We start from the raw sequence: 24,881 nt of genomic DNA, 5'->3' as shown, positions 1-24,881 counted from the left end.
GATGTGGAGAAAGTGGCCCACACATTGACTGCAGAAAAGATTTCAAGTGTGCCAACTGCCTTGGAAACCATGGCGCTGGCTCTAGATATTATGAAATATGGAAAAGAGAAAAAGTGACCAAACTAAAATATATAAAGAATATATCCTACCCAGAGGCCAAGAAAATCATTGAAACTAAAACATTTGCAGATGCAACTAAAAAAACTACTCCAACCAACAATCAAAATGGTCATATACATGTAACGGATACAACTGACAAGAAAATTGATGTCCTAAGCAAACTAATAAAGGAAATGAAAGAACTATTAGAAGAAATGAGGGAAATGAATAGTGCAATGTCTGCAACCAATCCAAGGATAATATTAAGTAAAGACACTACTGAACCACAAAAAGAAACAAAACCACAAACTATTTCTACAAAAACAACCGAACAACCATCAAACACATCACAAGCCAGAAAAGAATCAAAAATCCCCCCCAGACAAAAAAAAAAACAAACAAAAACAGGAAAAGAAAGATCCCGATCTATATCTCGAACAGGGACTCCGACAGAAAATAGATTTGAGGGATTGGAGACGATGGAAGTTGAACACAATTCCAAATGATGAACAAAATATTACAATGGAATATCAGAGGGATAAAAGCAAACCAAAATGAACTCACATTATTAATAACAAATATGAACCCAGCACTTGTCTGTCTACAGGAGACCTTTCTGAAAGAAAATAATACCATCAACATAAAACACTACACATCTTACAACTACATAAATAAAGATACAGACAGAGCTTCTGGAGGCACATCAATACTCATGAAGAATGAAGTCCCTCAAAGACAAATAAATATAAACACAAACTTGCAAGCAATTGCAGTTTCAGTGACTCTACATAGAACTATAACACTTTGCTCAATATACATCCCTCCAAAAGATACAATCAACGAAACTGAGATAACTCAATTAATAAAACAACTCCCTAAACCCTTTTTTCTACTAGGAGATTTCAACAGTCACAATGTAATATGGGGAAGTAAAGAAACAAATAAAAAAGGAAAAGAAATAGAAAACATAATAAATAAAAATAATCCATGCCTCCTTAATAATCAAAACTACACCTATATGTACCCAGCAACAGGTACTTTCACCGTCATTGACCTTACCTTATGTGATCCTTCCATATATATGGACTATGATTGGAAAGTACACAATGACACCTGTGGGAGTGATCATTTCCCAATCATCCTGGAAAGTCTAAGTACTAGTACTGAACAAAAAACACCCAAATGGAACCTACATAAAGCGGATTGGGAAGACTTCCAGGAACAGTGCAAAAACCAATTAATTATCGAAAAGAATGATGAAGATGACCATTTGAATTACTTCATTAAAACACTCACAAACATAGCAAATAATACCATACCAAAAACAACCAAAACCAACAATCACAACAAACCTTGGTTCACAAAAGAATGCAGAAAAGCTATCAGAGCTCGACGAGCTGCCTTGAGAAAATTCGAAAAGTACCCAACAAGCGAAAATCTGGATTTCTTCAAAAACAACAGAGCAAAAGCCAGACGAATCATAAAGAAATCCAAAAGAACATGGAGAAATTATATATCCAAAATTAATGTGAAAACAGTTTGGAACATGATGAGGAAAATAGAAGGAAAGTGTAGTAGTACACCAATATCCCACATCTCTAAAGGCAACAAAATATACACCGATCAAAAAGACATTTCCAATAACCTGGCAGATAATTTATCAAAAATTTCATCATGTGACAGAGAAATTCAAAAAGATTAGAGAAAAGGAAGAGAAATACTGAAAAATACAACCAACCTCTTACCTTGCCTGAATTAAAAGAATCGCTAACCAAATCCCATGACACAGCTACAGGGCCTGATGAAATTCCATATGAAATCCTCAAAAAACTTCCAGAAACCTCAATGAAATACCTACTTGAAATTTTCAATATTATATGGTCCAGTGGAAACGTACCCGAGACCTGGAAAGAGGCCACAATAATACCAATCCCCAAATCTGAAAACTCAAACATCCAATCCCAATCAAGTAACGTCTCAGATCCATTGAATTTCAGGCCAATAGCTCTAACAAGCTGCATTTGTAAGACCATGGAAAGGATTATAAACAAAAGACTAATCTGGTTCCTGGAAACAGAGAATCTTATTACAGAATTTCAAACAGGATTCAGGAAAAACCGAAGTTCAATAGACCACATAGTCAGACTTGAAACCTTCATCAGAGAAGCCTTTGTAAGGAAGGAACATTTAACAGCAGTGGTTTTTGACATGGAAAAAGCCTACGATACTGTGTGGAAGTACGGTGTTACAAGGGATCTGAAGGCGCTTGGACTAAAAGGCAGAATGCCAATTTTTATTGAAATTTTTTTTAAAAATAGACAGTTCAGAATAAAGGTTGGCACAGCTCTCTCGGACTTGAAGGAACAAGAGAATGGAGTACCTCAAGGGAGTATACTGTCAGTGACCCTGTTCAGTATCCGAATTAACAACATTGTAAAAAACCTTAACCCTGGGGTAGATTGCTCCCTATATGTGGATGACTTCCTAATATGCTGTAGATCTAGATATATATCTATAATAGAAAGGAAGCTTCAATTGTGCTTAAACAAAGTAATGAGATGGACGGAAGAGAATGGATTTAGATTCTCCAAAAGAAAAACGAAATGCATGCATTTCTGCAAACTAAAGAACATGCATAATGATCCTGTCCTAACCATGGAAGGAACGCCCATACTGACCAATACAAATTCTTAGGGATTTTATTTGACAAAAAGTTAACATTCATCCCACACATAAACTATCTGAAAAAAAAATGTAACAAAGCTGTAAATCTTTTGAGAGTGGTAGCACATACCGATTGGGGTGCAGACAGGGAAACACTCCTTAAACTTTACAGAGCACTAGTCCGCTCAAAGCTAGACTACAGTTGTTTCATATATGGATCAACCCGAACATCATATATAAAAAGCCTAGACCCTATTCACCATACTGGCCTAAGATTGGCCCTAGGAGCATGCAGAACCTCCCCCGTGAACAGTCTATACATGGAAGCACACGAACCCCCACTAGATCTAAGGCGAGAAAAGTTAGCCCTATAATATTTACTCAAACAGAAGTCTTGCCCAAACAACCCTGCATACCAATGTACCTTCTATCCTAAATATGAAGAACTCTTCAACATGAAAGGAAAAACTATCAAAACTTTCGGGCTCCAAATGAAGGAAAGCATTGAAGAATCGAAAATTCCAATCTCCAGCATTCACAACTTCATACTGCCTAAAACACCCCCATGGACCATGAAACAAGTAGAAATAAAACTGAACCTAAACAAAAAGTCCAAATCTACCACAAACCCTATTGAATACCACAACGAACTTCAACATTTAAAATTACGATATTCAGACTACACCTTTATCTACACAGATGGGTCTAAAAGCAACAATCACACTGGATGTGCAGCAACGTACTATAAAACCACAATGAAGAGAAATCTTCAAAATGAAGCATCTATATTCACTGCAGAGACTATAGCTATCGATCTAGCACTCAACATAATTTCAGAGGAAGCCACCAAAAACTTCATCATTCTCACAGATTCTCTATCAGTCCTATTATCTATACAAAATCAAAAACCAGAAAACCCACTAACAACAAAATTAATAGAAAAAAATCAATATCCTTTCAACTACTAAAAACATTATTCTTGTCTGGATCCCCAGCCATGTGGGGATCAAAGGCAATGACAGGGCAGATACAGCTGCAAAAAGATCTTCTCACCTTCCAACTGACAATTTTAAGATTCCACATACTGATCTTAGACCCCAGATAAAAGCATACATACAGGAAAAATGACAACTGCGGTGGAGTCAGCAAGAGGGCAACAAATTATACTCAATTAAACCTGAACTTAAGGAACGATGTCCAGACATCAAGAGATCACGCTGAGAAGATGTGATACTGACTCGGCTGCGCATAGGACACACCAACTTTACTCATTCTTATATACTAAATGGAGAATCGGTGCCAGAGTGCATCCCATGCCAGGAGACACTCACAGTAAAACATATCCTAGTTGGGTGTGATGACCTCGCCCCAACTAGAAAATTATATTATACAGAAAGCAATATGGAGGACCTTTTTGAAAAGGTCAACTCAACAAATATTCTAGCATACCTAAGGAAAGTAAATTTATATAAGAAAATTTAAGGAAATTTAAAGTCACCCAAATATACACATCCATGTATAAATACAACATTTAATTTCTTAGTTCAATTTTATAAAAAAAGGGAGGAAAGGCTGAAAAAGTCCCCCCCCCCTAAAAAAAAGGACTCCGGCATTAAATGACCACATAGGTTAATATGCCGTAAAACCAATCAATCAATCAATCAACCCTTTTTTGCCCCATAAAAAAAATTTTCTTCTCTCTATCAGTCCACATGTGTTTATATTTCCTCCTTTGAATCTTAACCCATTTCCTATCTCAATTCCACCTAAAATGCACCACTGAACAGGTTATGGGTCCAGAGTTATAATGGAAACCGATGGAGCAGGTTACTATTCGACGAGGATGAAACCAAATATGAAATTTGGGAAATTAAGTTCTTAGGCCATCTATGCATGCTCGGCCTGAAACATGCCATTTTAGGCGTAAATCCCGTTAGACGGACATGATGATGAGAGAAATGAAGAAGCCTATGTGGAACTTGTACAGTTCCTGGATGATAAAAGCCTATTTCTGATAATGAGAGAAGCTGCCAATAATGGAAGAAAAGCCCTAAGAATATTACGCGAACGCAGGAAAAGGAAAACATCCCTTAAATAGCAAACTGACAAAAGTGTTACGGACTACATTATAAGAACAGATCCGTTTTAACAGCCCTCAGAAATGCTGGACAAACAGTAGATGACGCCTTATCATCACAGTGATATTAAAGGGATTACGAACCAGTTCGACCCTTTTTCTATCTTTGTAACCTACAGCAACAAATAACTGACGTTCTCTATATTTAAAACCGAGCTTCACAGCTTCAAAGAAACGCTAAGGCACAGAGATCAGTCTAGCAGTGAGAAACGATAGCTGTGACAAGCGAAACGAGTGAGACGCTTCGTGTTTTACATGCGGTGGGAAGGGACATATATACAAAAAGTGTCCCAACAACAACAGGCAAAAACAGTGGTGTAACTACTGTAAAACCACTACTCATAAGAGAGAGTCCTGTCGCTATAAATGCAGGGATACTATGAAAAAGGTAGCGGACACCGAAGAAAACACATTCACATTCAAAATGGAAGACTACTACAGACAAGAGGCGATATCACCCATGGGCTTACTAGTCGATGCAGGAGCGACTTCCCACGTCATTAGAGATGAAAAGAAATTCAGAAACTTCGATGCTATGTTCCAACCAGAGAACCATTACATGGAATTAGTGGACGGAACGAAAACCAGTGGTATAACATTAAAAAGAGAAGATGCCGAAATACGTTTACTTGACGAAAATGGAGACAGCATCACAGTAACCCTGAAAATGGCGTTACTGATACCCACCTATCCACAAGATATTTTCTCCGTCAAAACCGCCACTAAAAATGGAGCATGACTGTAGAGGATGAAAGTGAAGACCGCTGCCATCAATGCTACGACGTCCACACGTGGCACAGAATACTCAGCCATTGTAACTACGACGATGTAGCAAAATTACCTGCAGTAGACAATGGAATGAAAATAAAAAAAAAACTCCAACAAAACCTGTGACATCTGCCTTCAAGGGAAATTCCCCCAAAGCAGAAATAAACAACCTGATGAACGGGCAACCAGTATACTACACTTAGTACATTCAGACTTAGCCGGCCCAACAGACCCGGCAGATTTAAGCGGAAACCGCTATGCTGTCTTGTTCACAGATGATTTTTCCATATTCGTATATTTCATTAAGAATAAATGCGACACTACACTTGCCGCAGAGAGATTCATAGCGAACATTTCCCCCTACGGCAAAATAAAAATATAAAGATCGGACAATGACTCGGAGTTCAAATCAAATGACATCCAGAAGCTACTCCGCAAAAATAAAATAAAACATGAAACTTTGGCGCCGTACTCACCTCATCAGAATGGAACGTCCGAAAGAAATTGGCGAACATTGTTTGAAATGGCAAAATGCATGATCATAGAAAGCGGCTTGCCCAAAACTTTATGGACTTATGCTGTTATGACATCCGCAGTTATATGAAACAGATGCTTCAACAACCGCTTAAAACAGACTCCTTATGATGAGATAACCGACAGAAAACCCGACCTCTCAAAAATGCATATTTTCGGCTCGGTGTGCTATGCCTACTTTAACACAAAGTAGGAAAACTTGACCCAAAATGCCAGAGAAGAATATTTATCGGATATGACAGAAACAGTCCAGCATACCTAATCTACTACCCAGAAAACGGAAAAGTGTATTAACACAGACAAGTAAAATGTATCAACAGCACTAGTGAACAACACTCAAACCTCCCCACCAAATGATAACGATGGGGACTTTCATGAGAAATGTTTGACAGTAAACCCAAAACAATCTAGTGTTGATGAACCACCCAACGCTATGGGAGAGGATATCCATACATGGACATACCCTGAGCGGAAACACAGGATACCTGGCTACTTAGAGGATTATGTAACAACAATTCAAGACAAGCACGTTCACACACTAATCGTCGATTACTGCTACAAAGCCACACATGGTGTACCACGCACCTATAAAGAAGCTACAACCTCCCCAGCGGCACACCACTGGATCAAAGCAATGCAGGAGGAAATCAATTCCCTAAAAGAAAATGACGTATATGAACTAATATCTTTACCTAAAGGTAAAACAACAATCAGTGGCAGATGGGTATGCAAAATTAAAGAAAACCCTGACGGAACTCCAAAATACAAAGCTGATTCGTCACAAGGAGCTATAATCAAACCAAAGGAGTAGATTATACAAAGACTTTCTCACCGACAGCCGACATCACATCAATCCACATATTAATACAAATGGCTACCCAATACGATCTCCTCGTACATTAAATGAACGTAAAAACAGCATATCTTCATGTCCCTATCGACCATGAAATTTACATGGAGGAACCAGAAGGATTTGAAGTAAAATGGAAAACAGGCGAGAAACCAGTCTGTATGTTAAACAAATCCCTATACGGCTTAAAACAATCGGGCAGAAACTGGAACCAAACCCTAATCGGCTCACCAAAAATAGCTTCACTCAGAATAAAGTGGATCATTGCGTCTACATATGACACAGCAGTAAAAACGAGTCATTGTCATCTCATGGGTCGATGATTTAATTATTGCAGCTGATAATAATGATTTACTAAACCCTACCAAGCAGATGCTGATGTCCGAATTTGAGATGAAAGACCTTGGAAAACTCCGGCATTTCCTAGGAATAGATTCCAACATAACTGAAAAATATATATCAATGAGCCAGGAACAACTATGCAACAAAAATACTGGAAAGTTTTGACATGCCTGACTGTAAGCTGGATTTAACCGACAATAACTCCGACATGATCGACCCCAGAAAATACCGTGAAGTCGTCGGTAACTTAATTTATTTGATGATCTGTATGCGACCAGATATAAGTTATATTGTCATAAAATTATCCCAGTATTTATCCAAACCGTATGAACAGCACTGGACCGCAGCCAAGCATGTACTGAGATACATAAAGGGCACTGTGCGATATCAATTATGCTATATAAAAACAAACTACCAACTCCAGCTAATTGCAAAACCAAGTATGTGGCATTAGCGAAGACCACTCAAGAAGGTATGTACCTCCTACAACTACTCACAGAAATGGACCTATGCAAAAATTATGGACCGATTAAGATATTCGAAAATTACCAGAGTGCAATAGCACTTTCCAGGGACTCTGTGCACTGGCAGAGGTGCAAGCATGTAGGCATAAAATACCACTTCATTAGGGATGCCCTAAACAACGGCAACATAAAAATTATCTATTGTCCTACAAATGACATGCTAGCAGACAGATAGATTCATAGAGCTTCCTTTTTGGACTTTAAATATGATGCTTTTATATAATATACACAATAACATTCTAAGAGCAAGTGAGGGTGTTGGAACTCTTCCTGCGATTGTCTCCCCTTTATTGTAAAAATCGCACAATCCCTTTTTTGCCCCATAAAAAAAATTTTCTTCTCTCTATCCGCCCACGCGTGTTTATATTTCCTCCTTTGAATCTTAACCCATTTCCTATCTCAATTCCACCTAAAATGCACCACTCAACTGGTCGTGATCAAAGACTTCAAGTTTATGAAGATCCTCTCTGTGCAGTGGCCAGGTTTCATATCCACAAAGAATTGTTCTGATCATGGCCTCGTAGATTTGCAACTTCATGGTACATTTTATCTCCTGGTGAGACCACATTTGTTTTTGAAGATAGACAAAGGTTGCACTAGCCAGGTTGATGCGGGTGATGATTTTATCTTTCGCTTGACTGGTGGCTGTAAAATTGGCGACAAGGTATTTGAAGCTTTCAACCTCCTCCCCCACAGCTTCACCATCAAGGGTTACAGCCACTCGGTCAGGTGGGGGAATGTAACCAGAGAAGATTTTCGTCTTAGAAGTGTTGATTCTCATTCCAACAATTTTGGCCAAGTGACTGACCTTGTTGAGTGTGTGTTGGACCTCTGAGTAAGATTTTCTAAGGATCGCAACATCATCGGCAAAGTCAAGATCAGTGATGGAACAATTGTGGCCTACTCTGACACCAGTGAAGCCAGCCAAGCTCTTCTCCAGGATCCAGTCGATGTAGTTGAACAGGATGGGGGAGAGCACACATCCTTGCGGACACCTGTTTAGACAATGAAAGAATCAGATTCTTCCCCATAGCACATCACTCTAGTTCAAGTGTGCACATAGTATGCCTTGATGAGGTTGAGAAACTTGGTCAGGAAGCCATTGTGACACGTTATGTTCTAGAGGCCTCTGTGATCCACCAAGTCGAAGGCTGCAGTGAAATCAATGAATTAGATGACGGTAGATTGCTGATAGGCCTACTGCTGTTTTAAAATTCGCTTGAAGAAAATATGATCTGTACATCCTCTGTCTTTATGAAATCCTGCTTGGTTTGGTCATGTTCAGCAGTCACAGATATTCTGGATACGATGCAGAAGAATAAATAAGATTTTAGAAGTAACGTCAATCGAACTAATGCCTCTATAATTGCGACAATCGCAACGGTTGCATTTTTTTGTAGAAGGGGAGGAATATTGCATCGCTCCAGTCCTGATCTTTTTCAATTTGCGGATCATAGTTGGCATCATACTTATAGAGGTTTGCTGGGAGGAAGGGTGATGTTGAAAGTCGTGGTTCAGTAAGGTACCAAAATGTTGTCTCCAACATATCGTGCGATCTGCTATTTGGGAAATATGGGTTCCCTTCCTATCCAGCAACATTTCATTTAGGTTGCTGTTTCCTTTGGTCATTACTTTAAGGGTTTGTAAAGCTTACGAGAATCTCTTACCGAGGTGGCTTTCTCTATCTCTTGTCATCCATATTTTAGCAACCACAAAAAAAAAAACATCACTAACAATTTCATCTTTAATGATAAGCATACATGGTTCTTCTCCCTCTGATGAAGGTTGAGATCAAAAAAAGTGTCCATAAAGTTGCTCTGTAGGCTGTTGCCTCCAGGACATGTTGAGAATGCCTGTTAGTTTATTTGGTATTTCTCTATTATAATAATGAAAAAAATATTGAATTTCAAGTGAAACAAATGGTACCTACGTAATTATCAGGTCTCAAATAGTAACATATCAAAAAATTACAAAAAAATAATGAGGTGGAAAAATAATTATTAATGAAAAGGAAATTTGTGAAATGAAGCAAAATCACTCTGTTAGAGTTACCAAAAAATAAGTTAGCAAGGAAGGTAATTAAGTTCTATTGCTTATATCACGTAAGAACATAATTCTAAATGTCAGACAAATTTTATTCCTCATCTCAACTTTATCAAAAACTGTTTTTTATTAATAACTAGCGAGGGCTACCCGGCGTTGCCCGGGTGTTTTTCGGGGTACGTGAAAAAAAACCTGAAGCGTTGACGACGCGCAGTTGGAAAATAGTAAAGTGTTTTAAAAAAAACAGGTGCGCATTTTTGATTGACGTGACGGCGATAGGTATTCAGCAGTTATTTTGTGCGGGACAGTTTTGAATAAATCGGTTTGTTTGTTTTTAAAAACCCGCTCCCTGTTTATTAGGAGGAGCGAAATGAAAGCTACAGTCTGATATGACGAAGTCGACATTGACCAAACTGGCTCTGGGCCTGTGATTAGAGTCGAGGTTCGCTTTTTTTTATACCAAAAACCGAATGTAACGCGTGCCGATGCGGGAAATGTGGAATAATTAACATTTGAAAGTGAATAAAATTAAATAGAGAGGCGAGCTCCGTGGATAATTCGTAGATATTACAATTTATAGATGATATAAAAAGTTGTGAAGCGAGCAAGCGCTTGTTTGAAAGAAGCCTTTCGTGGACATCGAGGAAGAGCGAACATACATACATACATTTTGGCTTTTATATTTATAGATTATTTTTCTACCCTATTTCCATAATTTTTGGATGTATTACTATTTGTGACATGACAATTACGTAGATACCATTTGTTTTACTTGAAATTCAATATTTTTTTCGTTATTATAATATAGAAGCACCATTTCATTTCTACATGTTTGCTGAAAGTCTAGATGCTATCTCTGTATTCAAGAACTGGTGTAACAAAGGTTTCAAATAAGTTATTTTATTTCTCTAGTAAAATGTAATTTCTAGATTTTTCATTTTGTGTCTAGTCCAACCCAGGCTTTGCTAATTCATACCTTTTAGTTCACTCTCTCTTAAATTTTCCTTTGCAACTTTACTTTAGGTAACCTTATTAATACTTATAGCATTTTTTTTTTCTTTTCTGTAAAATCACTTCAGAGGAAAAAACATGATGTAATGGCCCTAAAAAAAAACATCTCTTTAAGATCAAAAACTAGTCAACAATGTTATATGGATAGATTCCAACTCAGAAAACAGCAATTCTTCCTTTGTCAGAAATATTACTCATGGAATGTGATGACTAAAGGATGAAATAAGGGAAGCGATAATGATGAGGCTGCCACGAGTAAACTCAATGTCTACTTATATACTCTCTTTGACACAGATTATCTATAAGAATGATTCCTTATGCGCAATGAAGTTGAACACAGTGTTATTTTAGCTGTGGTGTAAGTTACAAGTTCATAAATTTCCCAAGAGTATTAGTGTATAATTAATTGACCACAAAAGATCTAAAAGAATTTGAATGTCATAGAACTGATTCTATTGTTTCCACTAGTGGTGTTCATTAGGCCGGTCGTGTACACATGCATTCTCTGGAAATGGTGCAATCAATTAAATGTTATGTCTTCATTTACCCATTCATATAATAAAGCCTTGTGCACCCATTAAGAACTTATTTCTTATTAGTGGGAATTTTCCATTATAACAGCAGATAATTCTCCTTTGATGTGTATGTGGCATCACTTCTTACTGAAAACCCCTGCTTTAAATTGTTGCAACCAACTTACTGAATACCATCTATTCTTAAGCAGATACTTAAATTAACAAGTACAAACAAGGGCGATAATAGATTAAAGAAAAAGAGATATGTGTAATGTTGCGTCGATTCAGCATAAAATAAATTAACTTAATGGCATAAGTTCTTTTTTAAAGCATAGACGTATTTGAATACAAGTACTATATTAAGAAAAGCTATTTATTTATTTATTAGTCATTTTTTTTTTTTTACTCGCCTTCACTCCAACAAGGCATATTGCCACTTGGATGTAAGGGGCTACTAATTGGGACCATGCCTAGGAAAGATAAAGATGTCGGTTTATATTGAATCTTAACTTCTGCATATCAGTACAGTTTGGGAAGCAGGTAGCAGGAAGGGAATTCCAAAATCTAGCCGTTCTAGAGAAGAAGCTATTACAGTAGAAAACTTTGACATTTAGAGATCTCAACAGTGAAGGGGTGTTGTTGCTAAGCGGGTTTGTCAGGGACATGTACATAGAGGGGACACAAGTGCAATGAGTTCATCAGAGCACATTTCATTAAAATGTAACCCCTCCTGTGAGAAGGTGGTTAGGACCCTTATTTATCTTGAAATCTCGACTCGTGTCTAGTCTTCTGAGGTTGTTACATGAAATCTGGTATGCTGAAGACGAATAAGAAACTCACGCAGGCAGAAAGACAACAAACACTTGTATCTAGTCTACTGAAGCTTAATTCCGCAAAGTTATGTAGAAATGTTTTTACAAATGATTCATTTCTCAGTAAGCACTTTCAGAGTTTCAAATTTCTTCACAGACAGTGACAGATGGTTGGATGAGGAAGGTGGAGGGGTCACCTCTCCAGGGAACGGGGTTCTATACGATCTGTTCTCCCCAAAATCAACAAGCAATCTCATCCATCTCTAACTCATCTCTGACTAATTTTAGCACGACAGTCGAATATATAATAAGGTATGTGGATGGGGTGGAAGCTCTCCCAGCTAATAAGATTTCGCCACGACATCAAAAAGCCCCAGGTTTTACGTGGGTGCATTTCCCAAACCTGAGATTTAAATTCTGATTCTCACATACGTCAAGGCTAGATGTCAGTTCTGACCTCCGACCTTAAGTTCACCAAGGCTAGACAATGTTATATGTGAAATTTCCTGTCATCAACTTAACTGCAAAACATATTTCTCTGGTTTCAAACTATATCTATTTTGACATGAAATAAAATATATATATTTATCTTCTCTATCTTAAATCCTTGGGTTATCTGGCATCACCTGTGAATGATAAGCTATCTCAGCGTAGTTCTAAATCTCCTCAATGGGGGATTATGTCACATTCGCCCCCATTAGACTATTGCTTTGTAGAACCAATTCCTTAACACACCACTCCATCCCTTTTTACGGTTGGCCGTCAGATTTTTTTTTCCACAGACCCCTCTCTCCATCCTCAAATCACCCGTCAAAAAGATAACATATACACAATCCCATATCTACCCTTTTTATGCAGGTTTCTCCCCCTTTTCATTCAAAAGTCCATAAAGTCAATTCAAAAAAAATTTCGTAAAATCATCAAAAATGTAAAAGTTCAAAGTTCGTTCAAAAGTTCAAAGTTCTTTTTTTTTTTTCACATGCATATTTTTTTTTTTGTATATTTTTTTTTTTTTTGTATATTTTTCTTTTCAATTCACATTAATAATTCAAAGATAAGATAATCATCATTTAAAAATTGTCACTCAAAATGCATTAAGTTCATCAATTAACTCATAAGAGTTACTTCCCTTGGTTAAGTTTTGTCCCCTTTTTTTCAAAATAACATTACTCGATTTTTTTTTTCCAAGGCTTTATAAGTTATTCCCCTTTTTCCAATTTCTTTTTATGAATTTTATCATAGTTCAAATTTTTTTTTTTTTCCACAGTCACAATTTACAAGTTTTTTCTTCAAGCTTTTTTTTTGTTATCAACAGCACAGTCTCATAATACAGGGTATGCAGCCCTAATCAGGGTTCTCAAAGGACCCGCTTTTTATTGAGCTAGGGGAATTTTTCTCACCTTAAGCTGTCGTAGTTGAACCTTCACCTTTTATTTCACAGTTCAAATCTTCTTTATAAGCATCTTGTAAGATTTTTCTTTCACTGAGGACTTCTCACCTCAATAGACAGTCATTCAAGGTATCGTTGGGACTTTCTTTCGACAGTTCTCAACTTCAGCGCCCTGCAAGAATTCTGAGTAAAAGAAAAGAAATTAAAAAAAAAGATCTTCAAGTCGTCTTCAGTTCTTTTGGATTTCAGCCTCAGAGAAGTCTCTGGGTTGCACTTCATTTTCGTCAGCACCGCATTTTCCAGAATCACAGGTGGTTTCGAACCAGGGTCTCTCCCGCCATCTGTGCAGTCAGCTTCGATATGCTCATCACCTTGCTCTCCTCCCATGTTCACTCTCTTCACGCACTATACAACCACCAACAACAGCACAATTATCGTTACTAGCATGCTCACTCCTGCTCCTGTAACCACTACCTTATGAAGCCTATCCCTAGCTTCTGTAATCTCCAGACCGTTTAATCGGGTCTGTAATTCACTCAAATCTATTCGTCGAACTCCTCCCATAGCTTTTAGTAGCCTAAGTCGGGTATGTGGCGGTGAACGATGGATTAGGGGTTCCCAGAGGTCAGTGAGGTTAGTCAATTGGTTATTCGCCCACTCTACCTCAGGTGCTTTTAACAAATACCGTTCCTCAACCTGATAATATGCAGGTAATCCTATGCCCTTTCCCCGGGCTTCACAACCCCTGTCAAGTTCTACCATAGTTAAAGGTGGTCCCACCTTGATTATCCCAGCAGCCATGTTACCGCATACCTTAGACAATTCCATCTTCTGTTGCGTGGATACCAACCAGGTGCCTTCAGCTACTCGTATAGCCAGTGGCAAAAGACCTTCACTTGCCACTTCAACCTTACAGACGCTATTTATCACTCTCTCATCCCCCTAAAATAATCCCAACACACAACTCATGATCTCCCGTGACATACAATGGACTCTGTGACCGGCAAATTCCAAGACCATTATTTCGGCATATTCCTGCCTCTCGCTGATTCAACAGCATAAATCTGTCTTTTGCCATATTAAACACTACATATTCTGACCACTCTGTAGCTGGCTACCAACCCTAACTTGGGTGTGTCCAGTGAATAGGGTACCACTCGATAAAGCTTATATCCAAATATCTCTTGTATTCATTAACGCAGCTATGACTGACAGACATCAATCTCCCCAAACGTCCTCCAGGCAGAGCGCTCATCAATTCTATTTTTTCCTAACCACAAGCAGAGCGAACGGGATTCTCAGGGCCACTGAGGGTTAACAATTTGCAATTCTGTTCACATGTTACACAGTTCCCTCCTTCTGCCAGCTACCGCTCACTGCTAACAGACCATCTCTCCTGGTCTCCACAGATGCACCAGCTTGATCACGCCCATCCCCGAAACAAAGCGAGGAAAATTCACAACTATTTACAAAAAGTTAAGCACCTTTTTGTCACAGGCTATTTAAACAACCAATTCAGTTTCACTAAAATTACTCCGTACCCTCGTGGATAGTCAAAAATAATAATAAAAAACTACAGGAGACTAGATAAGCCCCCTAATTTATTGAATACCCCTCAATATTTCAAAACACGTTCCCATGATACACTCTTTCTCCGTGTGAGACACACACGCTCGTGCAGACAACGACCTCAATTTTAACATGTCTTCTTATGGACGATTAATAAAAAGGGAGTGATTCACCCCCCCCAGCATCCTCCCAGGCAGCATGTCCGAATGGACCTGTATCTAGAAATGCACCACGAGGTCACGCAAGGATCGGCAAACTTCTTACTCCCAAAATTCAACTTAAACGCTCTGTAATCCCTTTCAACCAATTACAAAAAATTTAATTACTAAAATGCGTAAGGAGACTCAATTAACACCTAGTTATCGCACAAGAAATTCTGTCTTTTTTTTTTATTAATATCTCCAGGTGCAAACATCACGCACCTGAGTTACTCACAAGGGAAAAATCTATCTAAAAAAATAATACATCACCTTTCACGCACAATTGAGTGTACCACACTTCACTCAGTGATGCTAATAATTATTTCCAATTATTTTCATTTAGTCTTGCGGCCTCTTTGACCCTTATTTCGCAATTTAAGAAATACTTTGACTGAGGCAAAATTCGAATTCCTCCAAAAGTCAGTTCAATCGCCAAAATTAATGCTTTTAATTATTCTCAACTGAACTCAACTAAAATTTGTTCAGTTTAATAAGCGAATGTTATTCAATATTCAACGTTAGAGGAATAGCTTGTCTAGCAACACCTACATTGTGCAGATTCATTTTCTACATGGTAGAACACGAGATTAGCTGAATTTAATTTTTTTTATATTCCAGTTTTCAAAGGTGGACCAAAATGCTCTTCATGGACATCTTTCACTTCTCAGCAGGTGGAGGTGGGGTGGGATGAGTAAAAGTGGTATCCTAATTCTCGTTCGACATCATAGACTTCCTTTGTAACTCTTTAGTTGTCTATTTATATTGAGACTCAAGTGAAATATTGCAGTTCAAAATAGCAGGAAAACAGATTAATATACTTATCGGTTAAAAATATTACTGTCTCCTAAATTATGGAAAATTATGCAAGATTTAAATAAAATATTAATTTATTATTCAGACTCCACAAACTTTGAACAACATTCACATTAAGCCAAGCTTGTTGTACATTCATCATTTGCTCTGCCATTTAACTGTGTTGGCTCTCCAATGCGGGTGGCTATCCATAGCCCAAAACAGATCAACTTTTGATGATAATTCCTGTCCAATCGGTCAAGTTCTTGATCAATCTTGCTTTTTCAATCCTGGCATTCTAACCAGTCGATACTAAATGTTTTATGCTTTGTTGACAGTAAATATGTCCTACAGTAATTTGTCTTTTCATGATAGTTTCCATCAGCAATCATTTAGTGCATCCAGGTCTAGTCCATATTTCCTTGTTGCGATCTTTCTAAACGACCTCCAACATTTGTCTCTGGTTATCTGTAGATTATCTCCCTTTTAATATGAAGATGACATGTTGATTTGTGAACTCCAAATAGTAAATTATTTTTTTATTTAATTTTTTCTACTGAAAATTCTAATTGCTTATTTTTCGTTTCGGCCAACTATTCTTCTGGCCTTCGTCAGGTGGTAACCGCAATAGGATAGTTAACACCTGACGAAGGCAAGAGAAATAGTTGGCCTAAACGTTGTGAAACAACTAAGAAAGATGAGGATGATAGCCCGCAGTAAATAAATTAATAATACTCATCTTAATAATGAATTCCAATTAAATAATATATATGAGTATTCTAATTGTAAATTTTGTTTGGTTGCTGTATAATATTTTCATATACAGTTACTACATATTTCGAGATTCACCAAACTATTTAATTGGATATCATCTTTGCATTGTTTAATAGATACTTCAGCTGTAAAATTCTTTTAAAATTTTAATTTGAAGAAAAGGTTTCTCAACTGTTTTTTATCTTAAGGGTCTGCCCAATTTTGGAAATTATCTTGAACAAAGACACAAAATTCTTGAGGACTACAAAAAGACCATCGACCTTCTTTCACCAGCAAATATACCCAGTGCCGTTCGACCAGCTTATAAACCCTCGAGGCCTATCCCCACAGTTCGAGTAAGTGTTTGAATAAATTTCACCTTTGGTCATTTGTACTTCAAAAGGAATTTTAGATTTGCTAAACAAAAGAAATAATTTCAGATTAAAAATTTACACGATTGATTGCAACTATTTATATATATATTATTGAATTTTATATAGCCATGTTTATTAAAATTTTGGTCAATAGTAAATGCTTACACACACACACACACACACGTGTGTGTATATTATGAGAAATTACTTAGAAATCAAATCACAATGCAAAATTTTTTTTTTTTTTTCAATAAATGAAAGCAATATTATAAATAAAATATTTTGGCCTTAATAAGCCCTTTTCAATAATAGAAATTGTTCTTATGCATATCAAGATTTAATGATGTTGCTGACAGGCATTTGATTTCTCCTGATGTTATTGGACACTGTCTAAGGCGAAAACATTGTTGGATGTTGACATGAAGAAAAAATAAAAATTGTCTATATCATTGAAAAGGGCAATAATTAATATGAAAATGTTCAAATAAAGTTGAGAAAATATTAAGAAAAAAAAAACATTGAAATCATGGATGCAACATATTTCACTGCAGGACAAATAAAACGTTTTAAATTAGTGTCAAAAAGAAACTACTGACTGACTAATGGATAATTTTTTTTTTTTTTTTTAGGACATGATTGGATATGCCCTTCCTCACATCAAAAACCATCGAGAACTGAACACCAAAGAACCTGCTGTCGCTGTCATCTGTGATGTAAGTCGATTACATTCTTACTAATATCATCCACTTTGTGTTCAATATGTAATTTTTATGTCAGCATTAGCACAATGTTTAAATCACTCTGGCTGTCCTTTTGTACCAAATTTTGGGGAACATGGTCAGATATTTTAAGCAGTTTTCATTAGGATAGAATGAAGAAATGGTAAAGACATTCTCTGGTTTATTCAAAGGAAAACATCCTATAAAAAATGATTCTCTGCCACATTTTGCATTCTTAGTGTTATTATAAGTAAAGTGAAAAGGTCTAATTTTAGTTGTATCCTTATCAGAAAAAATGAAGGCCTTACTGCAAAGATGTAGAGCAAAACAATTCAAGTTAGATACCAGTTAATACTGCAAGTATAAAATTAGCTCAATGGATAGGACTTCAGGTCATTCAGAGCTAATATTTTGAACTTGGAAACTTGAACTTGGAAAAATTTTTAATTTGACATCTTTATGTAAATATGATCCATAAATTCAACATCAACAAAATATTTTGAACATATGTTTCTGAAACCTTTAATAAAATAGTTCCTCGTAAGCACGTAGTAATAGAAGGTTAATTCATCATTCCATTATAAGTGCAATTAGACAGTGGAGTTATGGAACTACAAACACATTAAACTAGAGTTTTCAACAATATTTAAAAATAGAATTACCTAAAGTTATATATTAATTTTTTTTTTTATATATATGGTCAGATATGAAAAATGGATTTTGTGATGAATGTTAAACTGTCCTTAAAAAAACAAAATACACAAAAAGCCATGAGTTACTATTACAAACAATTATTCAGTTTGTTGGTCAGCAGGTCCCATTTGAATTTCGTGTTTGGAAAAGTAATGTATCTTTCCATCTAAAAAGACTATTGGTCTGAACAGAAGGAAACTTAAAAATGTTCATATAGTATATGCATTCCAGTTTTACCTCTTTAGAAGCAAATATAACCCACATTTGGATCATTTGTTTCACATTCCAAAATTCATATTAGTTCAAGAATGCACCTTTACAACTGTAAAAACATACACATACCTAACTTCATAAAGATATATATTCTGTATTATATGAATTATTATATAGGTTTTAGAAAGCAATACCAATCAATATAGTAAAAATACAATTCAGTAATGTTAAGTGTTATAATTGTTTTAAAAATATGTAGTGAGCACATGATGGGTTTTACCACCTTTTTTTTTCTTTCTTTATATCTATTCCCTATAGTAAGCAAGAATTCATAATCGGCGAAGCTGAACTCTATTCATTGCACAAATAATCTTTATAAGACAACAGCAAAAATAAATCTGCCTTTGCTAAGCATATAAATAATAAACTGTCCATTAGAAGCATTGTTGAAATGTGAATTCTGCTATAGAAAACTCATTTATTTAGAACAATGATAAAAGTCCAGGAGCAAAACCTTTTGAGAACAGGATTAAATCAGGACTGAAAATCTTAAACTGGTCAAAACCAGAAAAAATTCTAGAAATTATCTTTGGATTGATGACAGTGAAGAGTGATCAATTTTCCAAATTATATTTCAGGATATGTGCATCAACTGTGGCAAATGTTATATGGTTTGCAACGATTCAGGTTACCAGGCAATCACATTCGATAAAGACACTCATCAAGCATTTGTGACTGACAATTGCACAGGTAATTTGTTTTATAATTCATTTTGTTTATAATGAATTTATTACAAATTCTTTAATTCTATAATGTTTTAAACTAGGCTTTTGAAAATTGAATTTTCAATTGTAAAATTAGTAAGAAATAATTACATATTTTAATTTATTTTTTCCCTGATCTTAATAACTGAAAAAATAAATTTTCTTCACATTTAATAGACACAAAAAGATTATTGCTTTAATATTTTTTGTGACTAAAATAGGAATTAATCTAGCGACAGATGATTTATTTATGGATTCAAAGAAAGAAGCAGATTAGTGTATTTTAAGTAAAAGGTATTTTGCTTATATATGTGTGTGTGTGTGTGTAATACGGCATAAACGCCTTGTCAGATCACTGAAGTTAAGCAACGTTGAGCCTGGTTAGTACCAGATGGGTGAACATTTGGGAATTCTAGACGCTGTATGTGCTCTCCACTTATCTTAGCATTTGTTTCCAGTCGTCCTGTAGATACACTTCAATTGCCACTGGTATTTAACAATGTCGACTCAGAAGAGGTATGCTTGGAGATTGCACACCTCCTGCCACAAAAATTTCACGTGGGTATCCATAGTCTATGAAAGACTGAAGGAGCCCCATACGTGTGTGTGTATTTAGGCAGTATTCTTTCATTTAAACAAATGTTGTATAAGATAACAGAACTTCTGTTAGATCTTTATTTTTTCAATTTTTCTGATCTTTTTAGTGTGTAGATCAAAAGAATTAATATACGTCGCATGTGTAATTCAAAGTTAACTGCGGTGATGCTTTTCTTTCCAAGAAGATATCATCAGGAAGGATGTGTGAATATTATTTACTAGAAGGGCTGGTAGGGTTTTTTTTTTTATATATAGTAGCAGCAGTCATGCGTGTGAGGCTGGGAGTGCCCGATGTGGAAGTGAGGGGTTCCTAGTTCTATGGTCAGTGCTGGGTCGGGTAAGGAGTGGGTGGTTGCGACAAGCATTTGAGTGTGTTTTCACTAGATAGGAATGTGATATGATTATGGGAACGTTTTTGCATTTTATATATATATATATATATATATATATATATATAGCTTCAAGTATTAACTTAACATTGGTTTCATGGTGTATTATTTGTTTGCTGACTAGAATTTCTCTAACTTCAAAGGGAGGGCAGTTATTTTTTTATAATTTTATAAATGCTGTACTATGCATAGTTAGGCAACATGATAGGGTGGTCGTTGTGTAACCAATGTAATTATCAGTTTTATTGTTATAGAAACTGCACTCTGCCAAGGGGCATTTGAACTTATAAATGATGTTGGTTTGTTCTACTGGTTTAAAGATAAAGAAGGCATTGTTTTTACTAGTAGATTTTGGATTTTTAATTTTTGATGTGTTTCATCTTATTGCTGTCATTGGGGAAATGTATCTGAATAATATTTTTATGGCCTCTTCTAATTTAAAGCCCTATTGAATTTGGTTACAGTAGAATCGGTTAATTGTATTAGGATTTTGCTGTTGTGGGGTATTATTATTTTTGGTAATATTTAAGTTCTGGAGCATTGATTTTATTTGCTGGCCAACAATATAGTTTGGAAATCCATTATTGATAAGGACTTGATTGATATTTTTTTAGTTTTAGAAGTGTTTGTTTTTTATCAGATTAGGTTGACACGATTAAGGTTTTTGATGATGGCTACTTTGTAATAGTGAGGTCATTCGCTCTTAAAATTTAGAAGGCAAAAATTTAGGCTGGTGATTTTTTTTTGGTGGTTGGAGGTGCTGAATGTATTAAAAGTCCTTAAGTGTTAGTATTTGTTTGTTGTTATTGGTTAAAATGAGTATATCAACACACCGTACATGTATATATAGTTTATTAGTCTTATTAAATGTCCAATTTCTGAGGCCACTTATGTAGAACTCACTGAAAATCTGTCAGAACGGAACCTATTAAAACTCCATCTATTTGGGGGTAAATACTACTTTTAAAAGGGTACCTCAGTCGTACAAATTAATAATTTTTAGTATTTTGTTAATTTTTAAGGGGTTCTTCCACCCCTTAAAAATTAACAAAATACAGGTTGTTGTATATATTGTCAAGGATTTTTTTTTTGTATGAGTATGTTTGAAAAGGCTTTCTACGTTGAAGGAGGCGATGATTTTGTCAGGTGTTTTGCTTTTAAGATTTGTAGTAGTTGTGTGAATTTGACATTGTATTTACTGGGTAAATATGGGCTGATGAGGTCATTGAGTATTTTAGTTGGGAATAGAATTGGGTTCTAACTTGTGATATGATGAGTTGTTAGGAAGAGTTAGTTGGGTTTATGTATTTTAATTGTTCCATATAAATGTCCAGGGGGTGTAGTCTCCGATGATTTTAGAAAGTTTATAGTAGTTTCTGATTTGGAAATTATTGACAGTGATGACAACAATAAGATTAGACTTATGATATATTATATTATAAAATATTTAAAACACAAAATCTATTTAGTTGTAAAATAACAATGCCTCCCTTATCCTCAAACCACTAAAACAAACCAACGTTATTTATAAGTTCAAATTCCTCTTGGAAGAGTGTAGTTTCTATAACAATAAAACTAATGCTTACGTTGGTTATATAATGATCACCTTATGTTGCCCTCTCATGCATAATACAGAATCTAGCATAATATAACATTTACAAAAAAAAAAAAAAATGTAATGTCTTCCTCCTCCTTCTCTGAAGTTAAATTCTAGTCACAAATAATATACCACAAAATCAATGTCAAGAAGTTAAAAATCCTTGAAGCTATATACATTGAAACAAAAAACCTGCCCATAATCAAATCACATTCTAATCCAGCTAAAACTCTGAAATGCTTGTCGTAACACTCCCCTCACCTCCTACTTAAGCCAGCACTGACCACAGAACTGGGCATTCCTCACTTCCACAACGGGTTGTTATATACATTGCCTCACTCGCATGCACCACTGCTACTATTAAAGAAAAAATACTACAAAACCTCCTTGCAAATAATATTCACACATCTTTCCTGTGTCTTAGAAAGACCAAAAGCACGACCAGTTAACTTTGAATTACACATGGAACTTATATATATTCTTTTGATCTACACACTAAAAAGATCATTAGAAAAATTGAAAATAAAAAAGGTCTAATCAAATGGGAGCTCTGTCACTCGCATGCACCACTGCTACTATTAAAGAAAAAATACTACAAAACCTCCTTGCAAATAATATTCACACATCTTTCCTGTGTCTTAGAAAGACCAAAAGCACGACCAGTTAACTTTGAATTACACATGGAACTTATATATATTCTTTTGATCTACACACTTTCCTGTGTCTTAGAAAGACCAAAAGCACGACCAGTTAACTTTGAATTACACATGGAACTTATATATACACACTAAAAAGATCATTAGAAAAATTGAAAATAAAAAAGGTCTAATCAAATGGGAGCTCTGTTCTCTTTAATGTTTGTTTATATATATATATATATATATATATATATATATATATATATATATATATATATATATATATAAAGCGAGATAAGATGCTGATAGAATTCAGATGAAAAATCCTGATAGATATTACTTGAAGTAATACTTTCAAGGAGATCCTAGCCAAAAAGGAAAAGCTCCATATTTAAGAATACAGCAATATATGTTTCGTGGTTTAATTTTAAATTCTGAAAAAACAACATAGAGGCATATATTCGATTTAAGAATTTATTGCTATTTTTCTTTTCAGCACAATTATTGAAAATAGTTTTTGAGTAATTGTTGAAAATAGTTTTTGAGTAATTGTGGATAATTATATGGAGAAAATTATACGAAAAGAGAAGTTGATACAACCTGGATAGTTCATTATCGGAAGGAGCCCAATGTCATTCGGGGTTACAAATCCGGGTGGGTAGAAAATAGGCCCATGTGTGCGCACCTTTATCTCTTTCTAGACATAATCCTTATGTAGTTGTATATTTGCTGTTAAGAGTATGAATTGCATGCTTGTACTTGATTATATTGATGTTCGGCCATGCTTATGAGCACAGTTGTACACTTGAGTATGCGTGGATTTATACTCGCCCGGCTATATAAGTAGTTCCCTTCTCTAGTATGCGTGTTTGCGTTATATATATGTAATTGAGTGCACATATACATTGGTATAGCGATGCGTATATGTATAGGTATGTATTTGTGTAAGCATGGTATGTATCAGTGTTTGTATGTGTGTGTGTCTGTACATATATATGTACGTATGTTTGAATATCTGTGGGTATATGTGTGCTTATATTTACACTTATGTTTAGGTTTGATAGGTGGATATACAAGTAATCAATATACAAATAGTCAAAATTAACCACGCATGGGCGACCACATACCCAGCCCCACATTTAAATCAACTCTCCCCTTTATAAAAAATGATTTTTTTTTTTAAATATATAATTAACCACAGTATATAAAGCACTCACTCAAACATCAATTCCAACTCAAGAAACAACTAAACAGGCTCATCCATAGATCGCCTCCGAACAGATATATATATATATATTTTAAATAAAATTTAATCTAGATCAAACTACGACAACAAACGTATTTAACTGACTTATCTCAACTAACCAAGTCACCTTTAAAATATACACTCAAAATTTAAATAAGCCAACCTTAAACTCACTTATTTAAGTAACCCTACAAACATTCCAGATTTTTACACCATGTTTCGTCTCTATCTCCACCTCATTAGCTCGCCCATCCCCACAGCAAAAACAGCACCCCCACCCCCTATCAAACACACCCCACATTGAAAATTACAAGAATATCCATTTCCCACTTGAACTTAAAATCAAGAGTTCACCCCTTTTAAAGAATACTAAAACGCAATTACCCCTTCCCCCGCCGAAAATACTCCATTAAGAACCTGTATGCTCATCCAACTTTAACCCTCCCCCTCTTTCTTTACCGTCTCTATTTCACCCCACTCCCTCTTTCCCTCATCTAAAAAGCCTCCTTCATCCAATATAAATATGATAACGAACTATCTTTCTATTAGACTTATACCTCAAGCAAGCTGTTCCAGCATGCTCTTTCGAATATCTTTACCTGGATTATTTTGCCATCTTTGGTATTTTGATAACTACACTATTGATTC

General features: G+C 35.7%; 1 protein-coding gene across 1 annotated transcript in view; it reads left to right on the top strand.

Annotated features, from left to right (window-relative positions):
• LOC145295923 (dihydropyrimidine dehydrogenase [NADP(+)]-like) overlaps nt 1-24,881 on the top strand; it is a 166,912-nt gene that overhangs the window by 132,196 nt on the left and 9,835 nt on the right. Inside the window, 3 exon segments of the mRNA XM_080141739.1 lie at nt 17,213-17,359; nt 18,007-18,090; nt 19,641-19,752. Coding sequence (XP_079997865.1) covers nt 17,213-17,359; nt 18,007-18,090; nt 19,641-19,752 — 343 coding nt within the window.

Source organism: Euprymna scolopes, chromosome 16, assembly GCF_053919585.1.
Source record: "Euprymna scolopes isolate OS-2025 chromosome 16, ASM5391958v1, whole genome shotgun sequence".
Taxonomy (NCBI): Eukaryota; Metazoa; Mollusca; class Cephalopoda; order Sepiida; family Sepiolidae; genus Euprymna; species Euprymna scolopes.
This window is presented reverse-complemented; position numbering and strand designations above follow the sequence as displayed.